Source organism: Sinocyclocheilus anshuiensis, unplaced genomic scaffold (assembly GCF_001515605.1).
Source record: "Sinocyclocheilus anshuiensis isolate Anshui unplaced genomic scaffold, SAMN03320099.WGS_v1.1 scaffold836, whole genome shotgun sequence".
In the NCBI taxonomy this organism is placed as follows: domain Eukaryota; kingdom Metazoa; phylum Chordata; class Actinopteri; order Cypriniformes; family Cyprinidae; genus Sinocyclocheilus; species Sinocyclocheilus anshuiensis.
The window spans coordinates 111,748-134,918 of NW_015551122.1; the positions used below are offsets into that span (position 1 = coordinate 111,748).

At 38.7% G+C, this 23,171-nt stretch overlaps 5 protein-coding genes across 8 annotated transcripts in view; 4 read left to right on the forward strand and 1 right to left on the reverse strand.

The window, feature by feature from the left end:
* Nucleotides 1-1,536, forward strand: part of ogt.1 (O-linked N-acetylglucosamine (GlcNAc) transferase, tandem duplicate 1) — a 15,505-nt gene extending 13,969 nt beyond the window's left edge. Inside the window, exon 21 of the mRNA XM_016453232.1 lies at nt 1,285-1,536. Coding sequence (XP_016308718.1) covers nt 1,285-1,536 — 252 coding nt within the window. The remainder of the gene's footprint in view (nt 1-1,284) is intronic.
* A 410-nt stretch (nt 1,537-1,946) lies between these two features.
* On the forward strand, nt 1,947-3,133 carry LOC107663100 (UDP-N-acetylglucosamine--peptide N-acetylglucosaminyltransferase 110 kDa subunit-like). Its single transcript, XM_016453251.1, has 2 exons — nt 1,947-2,106; nt 2,190-3,133. Exons 1-2 carry the CDS (start codon nt 1,970-1,972, stop codon nt 2,368-2,370), a joined length of 318 nt encoding a protein of 105 aa, XP_016308737.1. The 5' UTR covers nt 1,947-1,969; the 3' UTR covers nt 2,371-3,133.
* Nucleotides 3,134-5,962: 2,829 nt separating this feature from the next.
* On the forward strand, nt 5,963-15,613 carry LOC107663098 (acidic repeat-containing protein-like). 2 transcript variants are annotated; one of them, XM_016453250.1, is made up of 13 exons: nt 5,963-6,072; nt 8,675-8,786; nt 8,884-9,034; nt 9,122-9,188; nt 10,037-10,086; nt 10,168-10,234; nt 10,321-10,397; nt 10,641-10,997; nt 12,071-12,236; nt 12,331-12,475; nt 13,501-13,636; nt 13,714-13,918; nt 15,091-15,613. In XM_016453250.1, the coding sequence occupies exons 2-13, from the start codon at nt 8,697-8,699 to the stop codon at nt 15,320-15,322; spliced, it is 1,743 nt and encodes a 580-aa protein (XP_016308736.1). In that variant the 5' UTR covers nt 5,963-6,072; nt 8,675-8,696; the 3' UTR covers nt 15,323-15,613. The 2 variants fall into 2 exon arrangements, with proteins under 2 accessions (XP_016308736.1, XP_016308735.1); XM_016453249.1 differs by having other exon boundaries at nt 8,684-8,786.
* Nucleotides 15,614-17,006: 1,393 nt separating this feature from the next.
* cetn2 (centrin, EF-hand protein, 2) lies at nt 17,007-19,048 on the reverse strand. Its single transcript, XM_016453282.1, has 5 exons — nt 18,750-19,048; nt 18,195-18,353; nt 17,789-17,917; nt 17,564-17,701; nt 17,007-17,467 (listed from the first exon to the last, which is right to left on the reverse strand). The coding sequence occupies exons 1-5, from the start codon at nt 18,750-18,752 to the stop codon at nt 17,378-17,380; spliced, it is 519 nt and encodes a 172-aa protein (XP_016308768.1). The 5' UTR covers nt 18,753-19,048; the 3' UTR covers nt 17,007-17,377.
* A 720-nt stretch (nt 19,049-19,768) lies between these two features.
* Nucleotides 19,769-23,171, forward strand: part of nsdhl (NAD(P) dependent 3-beta-hydroxysteroid dehydrogenase NSDHL) — a 9,568-nt gene continuing 6,165 nt past the window's right edge. For 2 of the 3 annotated variants that reach the window (XM_016453252.1, XM_016453255.1), the window contains exons 1-6: nt 19,769-19,862; nt 20,076-20,125; nt 20,490-20,651; nt 20,739-20,885; nt 21,548-21,676; nt 21,849-21,991. In XM_016453252.1, coding sequence (XP_016308738.1) covers nt 20,105-20,125; nt 20,490-20,651; nt 20,739-20,885; nt 21,548-21,676; nt 21,849-21,991 — 602 coding nt within the window. In that variant the 5' untranslated portion in view covers nt 19,769-19,862; nt 20,076-20,104. Of the gene's footprint in view, nt 19,863-19,912; nt 19,937-20,075; nt 20,126-20,489; nt 20,652-20,738; nt 20,886-21,547; nt 21,677-21,848; nt 21,992-23,171 lie in introns of those variants that run through there. The other variant, XM_016453253.1, reaches the window with a different exon arrangement.

Consider the following 23,171-nt stretch of genomic DNA (forward strand, 5'->3'; position numbering starts at 1 on the left):
ACTGGAAATAAGTAAACATGTATAATATATAACCAAATAAATAAGAAACGTAGAATGTTTATTAGCAAAACGAATGTCAAATAAAATAAATAAATTACACAAAGTTTAAATAAAGTAAAAATCAGCTAACAATGTGGAACCAATTAAATAAGAAAAGAATGTTTAAAAAAACTTCCAAAATCACCTTAGATAAACGGCAAAAGTCAACAGGCTTTTCAAAATCCAAAATATTGCCAAACAGGCACTTTTGCATTTAGTTTCGAAACTAAATAATCCGCGATCGTCTTGTCTCACCTCACCTCACTCTTCTTGTCAGTCAGCTCGACTCACTCTCACTGGAGAAATTAAATCTGATCTGTGATGCGACTGTCGTTCGGCACGCTGCATTGAGCAGCCGCGTTCAGTTTTTAATTGTAGTGTCTGTTCTTTCACTGAACTAAATGATTTTTATTACTATAAAAAAATCAAAACGACGGTGGGGGTCGGTGCCGTGGTGGGCAAGTGACGTAACCGGTGTTGCGGCTTAACAACGGTATCACTGTCAGCACCGTCTATTGCGGCAAGCTTAGTACAAAGCTGGGCAAACTCGTGCTTTAGAGGGATAGTTCATCCAAACATAAAAATTGTTATAATTTATTCATCCTCATGTTGTTCTAAACCTGTATGAATTTCTTTCTTCTGGCTAACACAAAGATATTTTGAAGAATATTTCTGGTAACCAAACAGTTGCATTGGTCCCCATTGACGTCTATATTATGGAGAAAAAATATATACTGTGGAAGTCAGTGGGGACCAGTAACTGTTTGGTTACCAACATTCCTCTTTCTTTTAAAATTGTTTTTTTATCATTTGTTTCAGCTAATTCTATTTTATATAGATAAATCGATATTGTCATTCCGATTTTTTATTTTTTTTTGTAAATAATTCTGAATGATTTTTTTCAACCAAACAGCTGTTTTTGCAAAGTAGATTGAAAAGCCGTTTTTGAATCACCATCGGGCCAAACCGTTCTCACTACATGCCGTGCTGAACCTCAAATGGAAATATAACTAACCGTTACTTACCATTCTTAGAACCATTCAGGCTGGCTCACAAAATTAACACAAGGAAATGTTGAATATTTTATTTTTTTATTTACGCATAAAATAAGGTGTAGTTACCTAAACAAAACGGAGTTCTGTAATGAGTCAAATTGTTGAAGTAAAAGTCATCAATATTTGAATCAATACATTGAAAGTAACTGCTTGTCTGGCAGCTCCACTCACTGAGCTCTCGGTTCTGTAGATCCTGAAGCGTGTGCCCAACAGTGTGATTTGGCTGCTGCGCTTCCCAGCCGTGGGTGAGCCCAATATCCAACAGTACGCTCAGAACATGGGCCTGCCTGCTTCTCGCATCATCTTCTCCCCTGTGGCTCCCAAAGAGGAGCATGTGCGACGTGGACAGCTGGCTGATGTGTGCCTGGACACGCCGCTCTGTAACGGACACACCACAGGCATGGATGTGCTGTGGGCTGGTACCCCCATGGTTACTATATGAAAAGTTGTGATTTTCTAGGCCGATATGGCTAGCAACTATACTCTCATTCCAGCGTAATAATCAAGGAACTTTGCTGTCCACCGGCTTCCGTCGGTCTTAGTATACGATGTAACTACAGAAGAGTCAAGTTTTAAATAGGAAAAATAATCGAAACTCTTTGGTAATTTTTGAGCGAGATGCTAACGGTCTAATCAGATTCAATGATCTATGCTAAGCTACAGCTAAAAGTCCAGACCCGGAGATCGGCTGAATGGATTCGAAAACGGTAAAACTCAACTGTTTAACTCTAGGGGAGTCGGAAAATGAGCCTATTTTCAAAAATAGTGGAGTGCTCCTTTAAAACAATATTTGTAAGGAATGGCTTACCATTTTTCATCCATGGTCATAATTTTACTTGCCAAAAAAATTAATTAGTAAACACCCTGACATCCTGATGTTTTCTGCAGGAGAGACACTGGCTTCACGTGTCGCTGCCTCTCAGCTCACCTGTCTTGGCTGTCCTGAGCTCATCGCCCAAAGCCGTCAGGAGTATGAAGATGTGGCTGTGAAGCTTGGCACTGATATGGAATTGTAAGTTGTTCTTGTCAATTTCCACTTTCAAATCAAGACATGTTTAAGATCCTTGAAACACGTTCTTCCTTCGTTCCGCTCAGCCTGAAGAAGGTCCGCTCCCGCGTGTGGAAGCAGCGCATCTGCAGCCCGCTCTTCAACACCAAACAGTACACCATGGACCTGGAGAGACTCTACCTGCAGATGTGGGAGCGTTACGCCGCTGGAGGCAAACCTGACCACATGGTCAAAATGCAGTCTCTGGAGAGCAGCGAGAGCGGATAAGCTAAGCTTGTCCCTGCATGTCCCCCGACTCCTCATGTCCTCCAGTATGTGACGGTCACAGAGACTCTATGGGTGAGCACTGTGACTATGATCCCCACCAGCTTTTGTTTCCATGAGCCAGAATGGACAGTAGGATGCACAAAGCTGCTCCACTGAAACTCCTCCCCCTTTTCCATCGTCTGACTAAATTGATGTTGGTTGGCTCCACTTTCATTGTTTGTTTCTCTGCTTCTTAAGGGACTTTTCTGTAATTGAAGTGGACTTTATGAAAAAAGTGAGGTCTAAAATGAGAAGGGGCAGTCTTAAAATAATTCAGAAAATATATAAACGTAAAGTAATCATCACAGATAGGTTTTTTTTTAATTAGGTTATGTGCTTTTTGACCTATTTTAGCTTTATCATGACTTCAATCTGGGTGACGGATACATACCTCGGATCACCAATCTTTTTCCCAAATGAATACCGACATTTCCATATGCTATCAATAGAGAAAATTTCCTCTCTTTTTCAAAACATGCTATGTGAACATGCTGAATAGAGGAGTGTCTTAAGACACAATGACAGAAGGCTTGCAAATTGCCTCCTGATTTTTTATTTTTTTTTTGTTTGTTTTTTACCAGGAAAGGTCTAGGTAAGTATGTTCTAAGCGGTTTTGGTTTTGTACACTGTCTTCCTATTAACTCATTTTGTTTATGCATTGTCAGTGTCAATTCTGTAAGGCTCTTTACATAAACTGAAATAAAGAGATGTGGCAAACCTTAAAGAGAGTTGCACATACTTCGCTGCAGTTCTTTTTTCTTTTTAATTTATTCCATTCCTTTTAGGAGCTAGCACATACTGGTTATTGTGATCTATATTGCTGATACGGTGTGCAGGGTGTCTTGTTGCTGACAGTACTGTGATGTGCACCCATTGTAAATAAAGAAATGATGAAGAATCCATTTGTTCTAATATTGAAAATAGTGCATCTGTCATCCAGTGTTCACAGTATCACTGATCATAATGGGCTCTATTCACATCACATTCATTTCAGTGTAGACCGAGTGTAATATTTTATTTCTAGACTTTATATATATATATATATATATATATATTATATTTAATAGGGGGAGACTGGGACTAAAGATCACTCAGGGTTGTCACAGATTAGGTTATCTAAGTGACTAGCTGTTTCCATCACCCTGTTTTTATGTGCATTTTGAAGTATTGCATCAGAAACGAGTGATGGAAATGTCAAATTTTAAAAAATCCCTTAATTCGCAAAAAAAAAAAGTTTACGCTTGCTTGAGGTGGTTTTTAACTTTAGTGAAAAAGAGTTCATGCGAATAATGGGAGCTGGAAATGCATTTGCCGAATAAATTCCTCCATGTGCATCTAAAAAGTCATGTGACTTAGCATGATGGGATGGCATGATCTCGTTGCACAGCATCTGAAATGTTTTGGTCATTCTGCGATGCCTGAGTCAAAGTCTGTCATCAAAGTATTTCTGCATAATTGCCTCCCAGAACTGTCTTGCACGACTGCGTTTCCAAACAGCAGCATCCACCTCCGAAAGCAATGACTGCATTTACTGTGTTTCGTCTGCTCGCTCTGAGGTGCAAGTCATTTATTATATAAAGGAAAATGATTATATTCAGTGGCTTCTTCTACTTTTCTTAGTGGTATTTTGTGCACAAGTTAAATTTGGATGGAACCATATGAAGACTTTCAAGCCAAAGGTGCAATTACCTAAATATTTTTTTCTTTAGCAGTGGTTTAGATGTTGATATATCTAACATCTAGTATAAACCCCTCAAAGATTAAGTTAATATTTGTGAATTCTGACCTCTAAACTAAAATTCCAATAACTTTTCAGTAAGTGTAGGTGAAAAAGTGAACATAATATAACCACACTGACATGTTAAATGGTTAGTTCATTCAAAAATTCCAAACCCATAAGACTTTAATCTTCTGAGCACAAATGAATATTAGGACCAACACTGTGACAGAGAGAGGTTCAGCACAGCAGGATCTAGTTTTCCTCTCGATTGAAGCCGAGTCTGACATTTCTGGCATGAAACCTCAGCATCCAACATGTATTTGAGTGTGGCAGTTATGCTAAGAGCAAAGGTTTTTGTACAGGACATGTTTATTGTTAAAGACAAACTGTACTGGATTGGTTTTCAGTCCCAATTCAGGGAATCTGTCAGTAAGTTTACATTTCATAACCTGACTCTTTACTGGGCTTCATGTCACTTATTGAGCCAATTAATGGTGACTTCTCTTAACAGGTCTAGAGGTTAAGTAAACTATACCTTTACATTATAATGAAATGCCATTTTCTGTAAATACAGTTTGTATGTGAGCACATTTGCAGTGTTTATGCACAGCAGTCAATGCTGAGGCGCTGGCCACCAGAAATAATACAAGTCCAAGTGTTAATAGCTGCAAATGTTACCTTAAAATGCAATTTCTACTTGATCAACCTTCACATAAACTTAGTTGGTATGACCTAATGTTTTTAAAAATAAAAATTCCAATGATCACGTTTCAAAATTAGTCATAAAGCATAATTGCTCCTACTAGTTGCATGAGGGCTACTTAGCACAGCATCAAAACCTGACAATTTATGAGATTAAAATCATGTTTTTGCTCCATACTAATTTTAATGTCAGTCAAGTGTTTGAAATAATCTTCTGTAATCCGATGTAACTTCTTATCACAGTATGAGCCAGAAAATGTATGATTTTAGCATTAGTACATACAGTGAATATCGATTAGCACTGCATTAGAAATAAACGTATGAATACACCCGAGATTGATTTAGGAACACAGAAAAGCCAGATAGCTAATCATCTGAATATTGTCTCAACCAGGGATTGGAATGAACTTTTTCACTCACCAGTCAATTTGAAGGACTATAATGCGCTATGAGCTCTCTCAAGTACTGAGGAGCTAAACCATTCAGGGCTTTATAAGTAATTAGTAAGATTTTAAAATGTATTTGATGATCAATAGGGAGCCAGTGCAAGGTCAGAAAGGGGAAAAGTCATTACAGCACAAAATGCACGTACTAAACTACTATCAAAACTACTTCTTGCACAAACCTAGTTTAAATTCACTCTTTAGCCTTGGTTTTGTGTCACTTGAGAAGGGTGACATTACCAGGTCAGAGGGAATTGTAATGCTTGCAACAGAAACACAGCTGGACCTTTAGGCAATGAAGGCATGTGGGTTATTGTTTACGGACTGTATAAGAACAGGTTGTGTATCACAATTATTTCCAGTTTGGTCAACAGAGCAACCTTCCATGAGCATGTAACATCAACTCCAAGCTCTTGTGTGGTCTTAACCATTATCCTAAGCTATTTTCATCATATACAGACCACTTTGGACAATACAGAATAATAATACAAGAATGTATTTGTAAATATTAATTTGAACAAGCAATCATACACATTTAAACAGCTCAATTTCAGTCATTCTTCTGAAACTTGCTGTGCTACTGTCACAATGCAACAACAATAAATCTGGGAGAAAACCGTGGGGCATTTATTATTGTACCGTAGGTCCATTCGCCCGCAGCACGACAAATACTTCAGGAACCGGAAGTTGTTTTTCTCTCTCAGCTGACAAGTTCCGGTTGGGGAAATTTGAACGCTGTTACACAGTCAGCTCGAGCTGGTGGTTTAAAGCGCGATATATCACATTCAATTTTACGAGGTATGTCGAATGAACCAAACATTTTGGCTAAAGCTAAATGTCCGTTTGTCATTTAGTGTGTGCGTTTGTCACGTGGTCGCTTGTTTATTTGTCGATTTATCGCTCGATATTGCAAACAGGAAAAACGCCGATAAATATATCCAGTTTGGGTTGGATATTTATTTTATTGTTATACCACGGGGCCGTGGAATGCTTGAATCTGATTGGCTGAGGAGCGTTCTGAGGCGTGCAGCTATTTTCAGAGAAACGCACGGCGAACGTAGTTCCAGGCAGCTCTCTTGACCGCATCACAGTCCCATATCACTTCGCATAGTTAACTAATAACAGAGACTAGCGTACAGTGCCTCTACTACAGCACACAGGAATTACTGCAATCACACGTGCCCTGACGACTTCATCAGTTAGCCTTCAGATATAGTTTAGCAGTTTAGAGGCTACACATGACATTTCTCACTAGCGAGGGAATAACAGCGCTGTTTAGAGACGCTGAACACTGTTGAGGGACGCACAGAGCTAGCCTAATTCACACAAGCTCTCTCTTTCTCTGTGTGTCTCTGTCTCTCTCGCTCTCTTTCTAATAACTGCATTAATAACTGCATTAGAATGCCATCAACGGCTCAAGCCTCCATTGCCAGCTTTAAAATGAGGTTTTGGAACTAGAAAAAGACGCGTTGGATGAGATGCGGAAGAATAATCCTGCTCACAATAGCGATTTAAGTACAAAAACCGGACGAATCCCTTTAAATATATCATCTGATCGATGTCTTGAGGTGTGGTAACCGTAGTATAAGCGGAATAATTGACGACGGTACGTTGAATTATTAGAAAAATAATGCACACCCGAGGTGTAACGGCCACGACGCGAAGGGTGTGCATTATTTTTCTAATCATTCAACGGCCCGTCGTCAATTATTCCTTACGTATTAGATAGTATTCTCAATTGAAACGAGTAGAGAGAGGCTTGGACCTGGAAACAGTATTACTTGTCACAACTTAACAAGTGGATTGTAACGTTGCATTAACTCGCAAAAGCACTTAAATATAAATGTTCCTCATCACATATCATTTCTTTCACAAAAGAATGCAAAAGCATTGAAATATTTTTTTTTCCTCCCGCATCACCACCTCGGGTGTGCACTATATTTCTAATAATTCAACGCCCGGAGTCAATTATTCCTTAAGTGATAAACGGGTCTGTATTCACGTTTTGATGATAGACATGGGTTTTATCATCGTGAGTGATGGACATTCAGTCAGTACCTATTTAAATCGGCAGGTGTAACGCTATCTTGAAGAAGTACCGTGTAACGTCTAGATGTAACGTAGTAACGTTACATGGCTGTCCAGTCCTGTACTACTGAAGAGTTTCGCTCCAATCCGTATAAAACACCAGTGTTGGGCAGTAACTAGTTAATAGCAAGTAGTTACAGTAATAATATTACTTTTAGCTAGTAGTGTAACTAATTACTATGAAGATTTCAGTAATAACATTACAGCTACCATCCATAACAGCTGGTTACTTTTGATGCATCGACCCCTACTGATTTGAAATCCAATAATTCCTAGATGTATTTTCATAATTTTGACGACTGGCACAGGCACATGAAGTCAGCAGTGCATCAGGAAAGCTTGGCATATGGAAAAGCTTACATTCAGGGGATGGAAATATTGCCATTACACTGATTTTGTCAGTAGAAAAGGGTGATATTAGCACAGATGTGTAAGTTGTGGCATTACTTTACTCTTGCCCACCCACATCCCTCTGATCCTGATATAAATTATATTCCTATAATTAAAAATCGTATGAACTTACAGGATTTCTGCTGATAAAATACTTAATGTATATGCTTCATGTTACCAATATAATCATATATGGCTACATTTAGCTTCAAGCTCCACATGACAGTTAATACAGCACTTTTACTTAAAAGTCACTATCAATCACCATTGAGTGTTTGTACAAACTTCTGACTGCGATCCAATGTGGATTTTGGTCAAATGATGAGGCAGAAATATATTGTTAGTAACATTCTAAAAGAATTTTATGAGAAGATACACAATTGCAACTTCTGTGGGGCGTGAAGGAAAAGTAATGTAACTAGTAGTGTAACTAATTACTGTTGCCAGAAAGTAATAATATTACTTTAGAAAGGAGTTACTAGTAAAGAGTAATGAGTCTTCAGGATTATTATAAACGTGCAGGCCAGTGTGTTGTTGCATGTTGGAGCTAAACTCTGCAGGACAGGATTGGAGTATGTAGATAATATTAAACGTTCACAAATGTTGTCATTTGTTTGTTTTTTTAGCTTAATCCTATATTAATTATGTATTACCTATTTTTGCATATGTGTTTAGCTTTGGCAGCATTGTATTACTTACAGTCGTGCAGTTAAAGCCAATTAAATTCAACGGTACAGATGTGTACTTTTTGTATGTTTGTACTTTTATTGTACTCATCATATATTGAATGTTTTATCAATTTAGAATTTTAATCTAATTGAATGTTAACAGATGAAAAAGTCCCATGTATAACACGTATTCAGTGCAATACAATCCAAGTTCAGTTGAAGCATTTCAATTCGGCATCGTTTTCATTTGCAAGTGTATTTAGATTTCATGTGGCGATGGATCCCGGGACTGTATCGCTGTTTCAGAGAGTCTCCGAAAAGCTGGGCTGGGACAGAGATGGTGGTCTTGATAGAGCTGAAGAGAAGGTGCAGTCCTTAAAATGAACGTACATCATTTGCATGAAACCTATCCCGAGATGTCTCACTAGAGCCTGTCCCTCAAATGTCTCTTGTGTTATTTCAGTTGAGGAAGAGCTTGAAGAAGAACAGTTGTGACTCTAGCACAGATCCAGCACACAGACGGCTGCTGTCTGACGCTGACGGCTCGGGGAAAGAGAATCAGTCTCAAGAAAAGCATCTGCTGTTGACGTCGGATGAGGAGGAACTTGATAAGTGTAAGTTTGGGTTGAGGAATACTTTGTGCTTGCTTGTATTCTTACATTATTAATGCATTTTGTGTTTGTTTGATTTTCTTTCACTAGTTCTCGCTGCAAAGGCGACCCCAAAATCTACATTTAAACAGTCTGCATTAACTGCCCAGAAACCGAGGTGAGAATTTTATAAACTAGGAATATGTTTAATTTATAGTTATGATGCCTTACACATGTTCATCAGCTGCTTTAAATCTCAAGGATCATATTTTCTGGCCGAAGTAATTTACAGTTTTAGTTAAGCTCTGTGTCCTTAATTTTGTTATATAAAGCGATAGGACTGATATACACTGCCGTTCAGAAGTTTGGGATCAGTAAGATGTGTTTTAAAGAAGTCTCTTCTGCTCATCAAGGCTGCATTTATTTGACCAAAAATACAGAAAAAACTGTAATATTGTGAAATATTATTGCAATTTAAAATAATGTTTTTCTATTTTAATATACTTTAAAATGTAATGTATTCCTGGGATCAAAGCTGTATTTTCATCATCATTACTCCAGTATAAAGTGTCACATGATCTTCAGAAATCATTCTAATATGCTGATTTATTATTAGAATTATCCTGAAAAAAGTATCACAGGTTCCAAAAAAATATTAAGCAGCAAAACTGTTTCCAATATTGATAATAAATCAGCATTTAAGAATGATTTCTGAAGATCATGTGACACTGAAGACTGGAGTAATGATGCTGATGAAAATTCAACTCTGCATCCCAGGAATAAATTATATTTTAAAGTATATTAAAATAGAAAACCATTATTTTAAATTGCAATACTATTTCACAATATTACAGTTTTTTCTGTATTTCTGATCAAATAAATGCAGCCTTGATGAGCAGAAGAGACTTCTTTAAAACACATCTTACTGATCCCAAACTTTTGAACGGCAGTGTATGACATAAAATAGTGAATGTATAATCCTGAAACGAGAAAACTAAATAACTTTTTTTTTTTCCCCCACCCTAGAGAACCAATTCCAGTTCTGTCTTCAGATAGTGACGATGAATTTGAAACGTGTAAGTTCTTTAACAACTGCATTTAAATCAGATGGCTGATTTTGAGAGATGCCACCGTCTTTACATTTGTATCTTTCCCAGTTTTAAATCGAGTGAAAACCCCGAAGGCTAAAGTCCATCCGCAGTCTGTGAGTAGCAGTGATGACAGGTCAGTGTAGCATAATTTGCCTTAAACATGTTCTTCAGTGTATCGTCACTACTGTCGCTCATCAGTTTTTATATTTCACCCCTCAGTTTGAAACGCTTCATAGTGGACAGCATGTCATCTGATGATGATTTTGTCATTGAGAGGAAGCCTTCCGGTAGTAAAGGTATGATTGTCTTTGAGCGTTTCACTATGCAATAAAATACACAATTGACTTTTTTTTCTTTTAATTGATTATTGCATTATTTATCAGAAATGATTCATCTGTGCACATCATTATTATAAATAACTTCCTTTTCATGCCGACTATAAAACGCGTTAACTGCACTTAATTGCACTGATAGATCAAGTCATGGGTCCTTTTTTGATGGAAATGGTGTATCTAGCAAGTGATGTTGTTTCTGCACAGGGAAAGCCAAGACTGCTAGAACTCCTAAATCAGTTCAGAAGACCGAGAAACGGCCTCCATCTCTCTGTGGGCCTCCTGTCTTCCTGAGCGACAGTGACAGTGACGGTGACGCTGTTATCAAGAGCTCCCAGAGGACCAGACTCAGCCGCCCACCTTCTGAGGAACATCACGCCGCAAGTAAAGGCAGAGAGGAGACCGCAAAGCCTTGTGTTCTCCCCCCAGCAATCACAGTGACGACGCACGCCGGTCCAGAGGACACATGCAGCTCTGAGGAGGAGTTCCAGTCCTTATTGGACCGAGTCAGGCAAAATCAGAATCTAGGAGGCAGCACACATGCAAGCCCAAAGCCACCTCCAGGTACAGCTCACATGGTTTCAGTCTTGTAGATGTGGCAAAATCGACTACCTGAAATATTCAGGGTTCACAAGCAAATTTTTAGAGCAAGTTTGGTTGGTTTGTGCTTTATGAACAGAAACCCAGTTTACGAGTTGTTGTGTGTATCGTCACTGACACGTGTATGTACTTTGCTTTTAATCACTAATGATACAGCTGTCAACTTCTCATGTAACTGACAGGAAATGGGGTAACATAACCAAACTAGAGTTTTTGACTCGGAAAGAAATGATGTAGTCAATTAGAATGAAACTTAAATCCTTAAAGGGACAAATAAAGTAAAGACAAAGAAACAAAGAAAGATGCAATTGTTTTGGTAACATGTTTATGAGGTTGTCAAGTTGTGATAATCTCAGAAGTATCAGAAGTTCCTTTGACTATTAAACACATCCTGTTGGACTGTAATTTTTATAATAATGCCAGAAAACGCTTTTATTCAGAAACGTGTTTAAGTGGAATATTTTGTAATGTATCACCTGAATGTATTTGAGATTTTTTTGTTGTTGTCTTATGTCAAGTTAAAATGTTTTATATAATAGTTAAACATTTTATGGATTATGATTAGGGTTGCAAAGGGGTGGAACATTTCCGGAAACTTTCCAAAAATCCCTGGAATATTCCAAAAAATACCTGTGAAGATTCCAGAAATTTGGGAAACTTTCCGGAATATTTCCGAAATTTACTGGAAATTTTCCACCTGTTTGCAACCCTAATTATGATGCTGACCCCGTGTTTGCCACTTAAATAGGCCAGCTGCTAACATTGCATTAAAAAATTAATTAACAAACAAACTCATCAGTTATAAAATTCTAAACAAATCATCATATATAATTGCAAATGGAAAAGCCTAATTATATGCATTTTTTTTTTCTTTTGTTGTTTAAGATTTTAATGCCTGTATATTTTTATTATTGTGATGTTTTTTTTTTTTTTTGCTTTTTAAGGCCGGTGAAAATATCTTCTAAAATATTGTGCCCAAATCTGAGCTACAGAAAGAAGAACCTCTTGTTTTCCATTTCCGTTCGCTCTCCATGTAGAATCCAAACCACGACCTCCCTGTTTGTCGACACCATCTGCCGTGGGTAAGAAAGCTGCTAACCAAGTACCGGTTAAAGGATCGTCCACAACCCACACCCCAGTGCAGCAGACGCCCCGCAGCAGACCAGTGAGCCACACTGAGCCCAGAGCTCCACCCAGCAGCAGGTACCTCCGAATCTCCCCACAGCTGCCTCTCTGGAGACCCTATGCATCCTCTCGGCAGTGGATTGTGACATTGTCCTGTTGTTGATTTTGTCAGAGTGGTGGTGTGTAAAACTCCCGGCTGCTTCCTGCAGTCTCTGTCTGTTCCCGGATCGTCGTACTGCCGCAGCTTCAGACTCAACAAAGAGGAGCTCACAAACAAACTCTTCCAGCTCTACAACACCAGCGTGTTTGGCAGTGAGGTACATGTGAAAACCTCCAGTTCCATTTGTAGTAATCATTAGTGGTGTTCGCTCAGGCAACGATCGCTATTACTATTGCCAGTATTTAAGGTTGGGATTTGTTTAATGTATGATATTTGTTTAGCAGATGAGAAAAAATCTGTAGACTTCCATTAAAGAAGGTAGAGGTCTGCATGTCGGCGGACAGGTTTTGAATTAATGATTGGAGGAAGATTATATTGAAGAGACCTCTGAGTCAAACAAATTAGTCTCCGACACCAACAGACTGGCTGAAGTTGTTCCGGCTGTTGTCTATGGAAGTCCGTTTCTGACACTGAATAAAAAAAGGTAAAAGCAACTTTTTATCTCGCAGTTCTGACTTTTTTTCCCCTCAGAATTGCGGTTTATATCTCCCAATTCCGACTATATATCAAGCAGTTGTGAGTTACAGAATTGCGAGATACAAATGTGCAGTTTGTATGAGGAAAAAAAGTCAGTCGTCTTCAGAATTGTACTTTATATAACTTGTAGTTTATATCTTACAGTTTCTATGAAAAGAAGTCAGAATTGTGAGATATAAACTCGCAATTGTAAGAGAAAAGTCTTCGCATTTGTGAGATATAAACTGAGTGAGTTTCTGTCTCACAATTCTCAACTTTAAAACTTGCATTGCAAGAGAAAAAAAACTGAGTTATGAGTTTATATCGCACAATTTCAGAGAAGAAAGTCAGAATTGCGAGATGTAAATTCACAATTGCAAAAGATAGAATGTCGCAATTACCGTTATTATTTTCTATTCAGTGGAGGAAACGGGCTTCCATAGTTTTCCACAAAGCCAACCAACCCAATTACATAGAAAGCTATGTTCCTCCAACATGGTGGCTTTCTGGCTAGATAGAAATTACACAAATATATGTCATCAACTTTGTTTAAATCTGATTTTAGGTAAAGCTGGTTTTCGAATACATTTGGGCATTATCAGTGCCAAAAACACATTTCACTTCCACTTTAAATCATTCGTTTCAATATCAATTCCAACCCCTCAGCTTCCCGCTGACATGTCTGTCTCATGGAACAAGAAGATGTGCAAGACAGCAGGATATTGCATCTCAGGCCAGGAGCGCGGCTCTGGGGAACGATATGCCCGCATCGAGCTGTCTGTCAAAGTTTGCGACTCTGCAGGTACTTGTCATTACGGATTTAAAATTCTTAACCGCTCTCGACACTTGGCGATAAACGCAATGTGTTTCCAATTACAGATCGGTTACGAGATACATTAGTCCATGAAATGTGTCATGCTGCCACATGGCTAATAAACAATGTTCATGACGGGCACGGGCCGTTCTGGAGGCTTTATGCTCGTAAAGCGATGCTGGCTCATCCTGAGCTACCGATGGTTTCCCGCTGCCACAGTTACGACATCAACTTCAAGTACCAGTATCAGTGTAACCGCTGCAAGAACACGTGAGTGCAGGACTGTCCTGCTTGCTGCAGTGGGTCACATTTTTGATAGAGGAAAACAATCTGGGGAACGATATGCCCGCATCGGGCTGTCTGTCAAAGTTTGCGACTCTGCAGGTACTTGTCATTACGGATTTAAAATTCTCAACCGCTCTCGACACTTGGCGATAAACGCAATGTGTTTCCAATTACAGATCGGTTACGAGATACATTAGTCCATGAAATGTGTCATGCTGCCACATGGCTAATAAACAATGTTCATGACGGGCACGGGCCGTTCTGGAGGCTTTATGCTCGTAAAGCGATGCTGGCTCATCCTGAGCTACCGATGGTTTCCCGCTGCCACAGTTACGACATCAACTTCAAGTACCAGTATCAGTGTAACCGCTGCAAGAACACGTGAGTGCAGGACTGTCCTGCTTGCTGCAGTGGGTCACATTTTTGATAGAGGAAAACAAGATACATTTCTACTTTCAACATCATTTGTTCTTTAGACCTTCCTTTTTTAAAAGAAACAAAGTATCAGCTGAATGCAAAGTGACCCACATTAGGTTTTTGACTACTGAAAATGTGTACAATTGAACAATTTACTCCTGGAGCCATATTTAGATCCCAGTATCTCTGGATCTGAATCATATAGGGCCTAAAAATGAAGATGCCAAAAGGGAAAGATGGTAAAGACCCGAAATCTAAAAGAGCATTATGATATCTTTAATACTTCCTGAGTTATAGGCTTGCAAACTTTGGAGATAAAAGTGCTTCTTCCCATTTTTTCAATGTTCACAACTGGCATATACTGCAACAAAGATGGTTAAAGTCAACAGATTTCCTAACAGTCTCTGTGTGAAAATAACATGATGATGATGCCATCTTTCTGAAGTCATTTTTACACTACTGTAATTTGGCTCCGAATCTCAGGTGAAAATTGCCATTTTTGACCCCCCCTCTTTAAAATAGTGGATTACTCTGTAAATATACATCTGTGACATTTAATATTTTGGCTTTCGTCACTATAGATGTTTATCTTTCTTCAGAAAAATCTTGACAAAATCTAAGACCCTATTGGCAGTAGACTGGACCTTTTTTGCCTGCAATATTTCAGTCATGTGACCGCACTTTTGAACAATAAATCCCAATTCTGTCCCTAATATAGCCAGTGTTTCTATCCCTCACAGGATCGGCCGCCACTCTAAGTCCCTGGACACCACAAAGTTTGTGTGTGCTCTGTGCACTGGGCAGCTGGTTTTGCTGACTCCCTCAAAGCCACGGGCGCCCGCGCCCTTCGCCACCTTCGTGAAGGAGAACTACAGCTCCGCGAGACAGGAACTGGAAGGCCAGAGTCATGCTGAGGTAATGCGCAAACTCAGCGCCGACTTCGCCAGCAAAACACGTCTCAGTCAGAGCTGATCTCAGATCAGACACCTCAAACATCACGACTGCTGCATCAGTTTGAGCTCTGTTCATATGCAGTGTCAGCTTACAGGGAATGAAATAGACTTCTGTGGGCATGTCAGCCTGCATCAGACTATTTCTATTTGTTTTTATACTGTGAAATGGTTTTATTTATGGTTAATGGCCATAGAAGTCTTGAGATATATGAGCCATATTCATGTTTATTTACTCCCTTGTTGCTAAATCTTAAGATCAAGTTATCAAAGGGATATGCGTGTCCTTTTTTTTTGTATTTGTGTTCGTGTGTCACGTTGGTTAGTTATATCATCTCGTGTATTTGTTCATATGTATTTTCTAAAGAATAAACTATTGAGTTATTACATTCTTCATTTTTCCCTTTATTTTGTGCATGTTACTGAATCCAAAATACACTGCAGAACATTTATTGTTATAAATGTTGGAAACGTTTGTGCTGCTTAATATATTTGTGGAAACAAAATCAGGATTTTTTTAAAATGAATCAAATTCAAAAGAACAGCATTTATTGAAGAACGTAATTTTTATTTGTAACAGTGCAGAAGTCTTTACTGTGAAGACATAAACCTATATCAGTTTAATGAATCAGTTTTGCTGAATAAAAGTATTAATTTCTTTTAAAATAATCTTACTGCCCCCAAACGTTTGAACAGTAGTTAATTTCGGACTCATGGCAATCATGCATGACACTAACAATAAGATGATAACTAAAAAATAAATAAGCATAACTGAAGTTGGTTCACTCAAGTTTTTGGATTCAGTTGAGACTTTGAGAACCATCTCAGAATGAACAACAAGAACAAGGAATGGCATAATATTTCTGTTATAATCGCTCACTAATGATGTATCTCAAGCAAATGTGAAGACCAGCATATATTGTAGTTACAACTGTAAGTCAAAATGTTTTATTTCACCCTGCATGGGAGATGCAGGAGGATTCTTGCATTGTTCGGGGAACCAAGACAGGCAATAAAACACCAATCATCTCAGTAACGGCTGCTTAATACAATTTATTTCATTTTAAATAATACTTAAATAAAGCATCACAAATGTACTCCAATACAAAACATCTGAAACTAATTTTGAAGGGTGCATAAAGGAAACACAAAGTGGAGAAATACAAGCACAAGATCACAGTATGTCTTTACTAACACTGCAGAAATCTCCTTCAAAGAAGATGAAGTACAAACGCCCCTGAAAGCACACTGATGCTAAAGTCAACAGAAGAGATTGTGAACTTATATAAGTTATATATCCTCATTCAACAGGGCTCTCGATTATTTAGTCAGTGATATACTATTTTTAAATATAACATACCATAAGGCAGAAACTTAAAGGTAAAGTATATATGAGTGAATCTGAGAAAGAAAATTATGTATATTTAGGCCCATTTCAGTTTTTCATACTGCGACACTGTCAGGACATATAAACACATTTGCCTCCAAATTCCCATTTCAAGAAAAGCATTCAGGGGTTTTACTTTTGAGTTTTTTTTTTAATACATTCTCATTGTTGTAATAGTTATTTTTACTAATACAATCTTTTAAGTTTTCATAAATGAATGGCAGTGGGTTTTTTTTGCGAGACATTTGGGGGTTCTTGAAAATTAATCGTCATGAAAGTGTCAATCTAAAAGGTCATAAAAATAAACTAAAAATGTTTTAATGCAAAATGCATTGTTTTATTTATTTAGAAATATGACCTCAAAACATATGCTTTCTAGGTGAGATTTAACCATGTTGACAGATTCACAAAATATTTCAGTGCATACCACACACCAATATATGACTCACTGCAACCTGTGTTACATGCTACTGTTTACACCTTTACTGATAAGAATATAGAGTGTAAACACTTGATGTTTTGCTATTTGGCAAACCCACACCGATCTGAAATGACCACCGGGCTTGACGGGCATCAAGGTCTTGGAATCGTACTGTGCATAAAACGGCAAAATCATAAAAAAAAAAAAAAAACTTGAAAATGTTTACATAGAAAAGAATATTTCTCACACTCCTGTGCTTCTGATAACATTCAGTACAAACTTGTTTTCTTCATGATACGAAGAAATTCCTGCTGGTTAACTTCTCCATCACCATCTCTGTCTGCTTCATCAATCATTTCCTAAAGACACACATGAAAAATGAATGTGATGTTTAAAAGAGAAATCCATCATCTATCACACGGATCACGGTTGGGTTTGTGTGATTATTCTTGCACCTGCAGCTCCTCGTCTGTGAGGTTCTCCCCGAGCTCTTTGGCCACTCTCTTTAGATTCCGGAAAGATATTTTTCCGGTCTCGTCATCGTCAAACAGCCGAAAAGCTTTAAGAATTTCTTCCTTGGAGTCCTTTTCAACCTTAAGATTTCCAAACAACAATAATAATAATAATAAAATGTCCTACCTGGCTGGAATAACTAGAATTTTTTTTTTTACAATTCTTACCATTTTTTGAGTCATCACTGTCAGAAAATCACTGAAAGAGATCTTTCCCGTAGCATCCTTATCAACCTCTCCGGTCATTTTCTTGATTTCCTCCTTTTTAGGCTCAAACCCCAGCGCTCTCATGGCCACCTGCAGCACAATTCTTCATTATGTGCAGAAAGCCTGACATATACAGATACAGCGGACTCCAAAGGTCTAATGCACGAGTCAAAATGATTCAGGTTTGCATTCATTCCAGTAGTAGGCCATACATTTTCCTTCAACATTTTTCTAAATCCTAAAACGTTCCAAGTTTAAAAGACAATCATCAGGAAGGTTTTATTGGATGTTTGGATCCCTCTGTATAGAGATCTACTATATGGCCGTACACTGCTCATGGCAGCTGTGTTCAAGGCATTATACTCACCTTTAACTCCTTCACCTCAATATAACCAGAGCCATCCGTGTCAAAGAGCTCAAACGCCTCTCGGATCTCCTGCCTTTGCTCCTCTGTCAGCTCAGGCTTTAGGCTGGCTTTTTTACGAGGGGCTACTGCACCCAGTGAGGGTCTTTTGGGACTAGTGGCCTGTGTTGTGTTGAATAGAATAGAATAGAACCTTTATTAAAACAGGACCAGACCTGTGCAGTGTACATCACAATTCAAATTATGAATACAAGACATAATGTAAACATAAATTAGACAGTGCACGTAATATATCATTCAAGCTGGAATAATATTGTTAGGGTAAAGAAATGGAGAATAAGTTATTAAATAGCACTTGCATTCAAATGCCCTGCTGACTATTCCCTCTGTATTTATGAAAGACCAGTAGCAATAACACATATGTTACACAAACCTGAAGGAATTTTAAATTGAATGACAATTAAACGGTCGCTTAAATCGAGTGACAGTATTTGTACTAATCACAAAAATGTACAAAAAAGCATAGATCGCGACATTGCTGCATTCGTCGTGACTCACCATCTTTACCCGGAGAAGACCAGCAAGCGGAGAATAATATAAACCTTAATACGGCTTGGCTTGGCTTATGAATATTAATTAAGTTCCATGACGTTCGGTCAGTAGGCCGACGTGATTGGCTGAAAGGAAGACGTCGGCGGAAACCTTGGCTCATGAATAATAATTACCTCACGCTCCCGGAAGCAGCTTCCGCACAACCTAATTAATCAAGTCTATTCGCCATAGTAAGATTCGTAATTCCGTACAAAAGCATCTTTCCCCGATGTGAACGCTTCTTTAAACAGCAAACTGTGAGGATAAAGTAGTATCCAATTCACGTCTATTTTATCCCATAACGTGGGGCTTTATAATTCTGCCAGATCAAAACCCAACAATCCCCACCTGTCTGTCACACAAGTCCCCTCGGTGAAACGGCACTCCTGGAAGCTCATAGGCCTGTCTGATATCAAACACAGTCACTGTGTATCCTCGGTCCACTAGACGCTCCACGAGGTGCCTGCCCAAAAATCCAGATCCTCCGGATCAAAACCCAACAATCCCCACCTGTCTGTCACACACCCATCTCTTACCCATTGGTTACTGGTCATGATAATTATAGTTACACAGACAGCAGATGATCATGATTTCGCAATGCCATACTACCACATTATTCTGTTTTATAGTCACATAGCAGAAATAGTAAGAGCGGCATGATTTTAGAATTCAGCCAATCATTTTCTATGAAACTGACATATTTAAATGAGAATTGGTTGTCTCGCGATGTAGGGACTGAGATCTGAACCTTTTGTCATTTGTGTTTTATTATTTGTATATCTCATAATGGTATACCTTAAACTTTTAAATAATATCCTAAATAATAAACTATAATATAATCACATGTAGGGGCGTATTTGGTGGTGTCATGGGGAGGGGACTATCTTGGTGACTTTTTACTGATTGGCTGGCGCAGTGGCGCTCATTGACGTGACCCTTCTCTCATTGGTTAGACTCATTGTCAGGTTGATGCCTGATAGTTGACTGGACCAATCAGAGGTCTCTCCGCTCTCTGCCCATATGGCTCTTCGTGCTTCCTTCGTAATCATTACAGCTGTATCTCTAGTTTGAGACACACAGGTGAGTGCGGCTTACCCGAACGTTTACAGAAAAAAATAAGTATGTATTAATTGTGCTTCGAGCGTAACTAGAACGTAAGTTTGGTTTCAGAGTTAAAACCAAACCTAAAATCGTAGAAAATGTGCAGTAAATGGTTTAAAGGTCAACCAACCCGCGTGTCACATAGTTTTTAAGAAGTGTAATTAAACATGGATATTGTTTATTAATCCGCAGACTGCTGTCGGGAGCTGAGAGATCCACACATGGCAACTCGCACGAGACCAGTGAGTATTTACACCTGAAGCACCTTTGCATTATTATTACCTGTTATGATTCTGTCAGATTTGAATAGCGCACATGCGCAGTATTGTATGTTTAGGATGTTATCATTATAACATATTAATATGAACTTACTGTTTCCATACTGTGCATGTATATGCCTGCACACTGGTCACAATGCACAATGACCATCATTTACTTTCATATATAATCTATTTTATTGTCATTTGTGGATGTTTGTATTTTTCTGCCCCATGTCTAGCTGTGTTAAAAGCTCTACATGTTTGTAGATATTTGACATGTTCTTCTGCCAGACAGGGGACAAATGACAATGAATTCAGCTTGTTTTGATATTGTGATATTGTGCAGAGCAGCAAGCGTTGTGCTGTCCTCGGAGGATCTGGATTTTTGGGCAGGCACCTCGTGGAGCGTCTAGTGGACCGAGGATACACAGTGACTGTGTTTGATATCAGACAGGCCTATGAGCTTCCAGGAGTGCCGTTTCACCGAGGGGACTTGTGTGACAGACAGGTGGGGATTGTTGGGTTTTGATCTGGCAGAATTAGTCTGACACAGTCTTCACCCTTCCTCGCTGTCCTCCTGATGTCTTGTTTTTAGGCCTTGCTGGTGGCTTTGAAAGACGTGTCTATAGTGTTTCACTGTGCTTCACCTGCTCCAGCCAGCGATGACCGCGCTCTGTTTCAGAGGGTTAATATTGACGGGACACGGACTGTCATACAGGCCTGTCATGAGGCAGGAGTACAGGTATGTATTATACAGTGGGGCAAAAAAGTATTTAGTCAGCCACCAATTGTGCAAGTTATCATGTGTGCCAGCTGATGGTAAAAATAAATGTAATGTACACTACCGTTTAAAGTCAGTGATAATGCATTAAGGATGCATTAAATCTATCAAAACATTACGCAGCACAACTGTTTCCATCACTGATCATAATCAGAAGTGTTTCTTAAGGAGCAAATCAGCATATTAGAATGATTTCTAAAGGATCATGTGATACTAAAGACTGGAGTAATAAATTGTATGAAATTGTACTAATATTTTCACAATATTACTGTTTTACTGATCAAATAAAAGTAACCGTGGTGAGCATGAGAGGAAAAAAAGTAATAATTAGAAAAAATCTTACAGACCCCAGTTGTAAAATATATGACTCGCTATATACATCAAACATTATTATTATTATATATATATTTTTTAATGGTTTTGCAGTATACGCCCCATCATACTAAGGTGTGTTCAGACATTCATTTGGTAAATTCAACACCGTTACAATTTTCTACAATATTCAGCAGGAGGTTTCTGCTTCATCTCTGTCCAACAATGGATTTAAATTGGTAAACGAGAGCATTATTTAATCCAGAATATTCCTTTAAATTATGTCGTTGACATTCGTGATGCTTTTGCAGAAACTAATACTGACCAGCAGTGCTAGTGTGGTGTTTGAAGGAACTGACATCAAGAATGGGAGAGAGGATCTGCCTTATGCAAAAAAGCCAATTGATTATTATACAGAGACCAAAATTCAACAGGAAAAGGTGGGTATGAATCATATCAATGGCATTTCATCTCCCTATAACATTACTCCTGAATGTCAGCTCTCTTCTGAAATCAACCAAATGTACTAAATAGTTAATGAGTTGAGTGTGCTAATGTACTCCATGTCGATCATCTTTTTCTTTCTTTTTCAATCTGCTTCTGTCTGTTCAGTTGGTGTTGGAGGCCTGCAGTAAAGAGAAGGGTTTCCTCACTGTCGCTATTCGTCCTCATGGCATCTTTGGCCCCCGGGACCCTCAGTTAGTGCCCATCCTGATAGATGCAGCCCGCAGAGGAAAGATGAAGTTCATCATCGGGTGAGCGGCATTAAAACACATTAAAACAGTGTTGCAGAGAGCCCACAACTCCACTAGGTGGCAGGCTGCTATCTAGAATATGATCTTGACTATCAGCAATCGTTCTGACATGAAATGCTCTGCTATATATATCAGTAAAGAATATTGCTTTCAGAGCAGAAAGTGACAAAATAGGAAGACCAGAGATCATTGCACCAGTACCCAAATGAACCATTATTACCTAGATTTGTTTACTTGCTCAGTGATATTGCAAAGCAGACCAGTTTGTGTTCAGTCCAGTCAAGATCAGTCCACACTGCACACTTCCTCTGGATAGCACATTTTTGAGTGTTTGGGCTCCTAAATGTGACAGTCTTTGATACAACAAGGATATCTGTAAGAGGTAGTTCACTAAGGACATTTTTAAAACAGACACTTAACAACAAAAAACTTCTAGAAGATATCCTTCTCTCTGGCTTATTGCTCGCTTGACCGTGACGTGCAGCAGTGGTGGCATGTGTGCTTACTGACGGAAATGCTCTGTCATACTGCCTTCTGTACTGTGTACAGTGTGCAGTGTTTTGGAAAATGTGAATCTGGCAGTGCCCCGTATCCGCCCACATATTGTGATGGAAATGGCAGTGTTTTGGCCCGTATGAGTTTGGTTGATGCCGATACCAATAGAGAGCATGGGTGGCAGTATAATTAAAGCAGTATACACCTGTAAGCTGAAGTTACTTCACTTTTTTACACAATATTTCAGTTATTTTATTTATCTCACTACAAATATTTGAAACATACCTTGAATTAGCCATTGACAGTACTGTTGGTAAACTGTCCGGCTGACTCGAGGGAGAGTTTACCCTTCTGTTCATCGACCACAATAAGCTCAACATGATCAAGGGTTCCTACCAACAAAAGTCTAGACTTACTTAGGCTGCATTTACACTAGTCTTAAAGGTCCCCTGAAATGCTTAGAAACACGCAGCGTTACTCTGAGGTGACGTCATTTTAGCTGAAACAGGAAGACAGGGCGGGACGTATCAGGCAGCCCCGCCCCTTTTTAAAAGAGCCAATAGCGTTAGTTTATATCACAGCTTGGGCTAGAGCCGTTGATCTCCGTAAAGCTGCATTTGACCGGGTATGCCAGCCACAATCTCATCCATATTGCTATAAAATATAGCATTCTGTGTAGAATTCA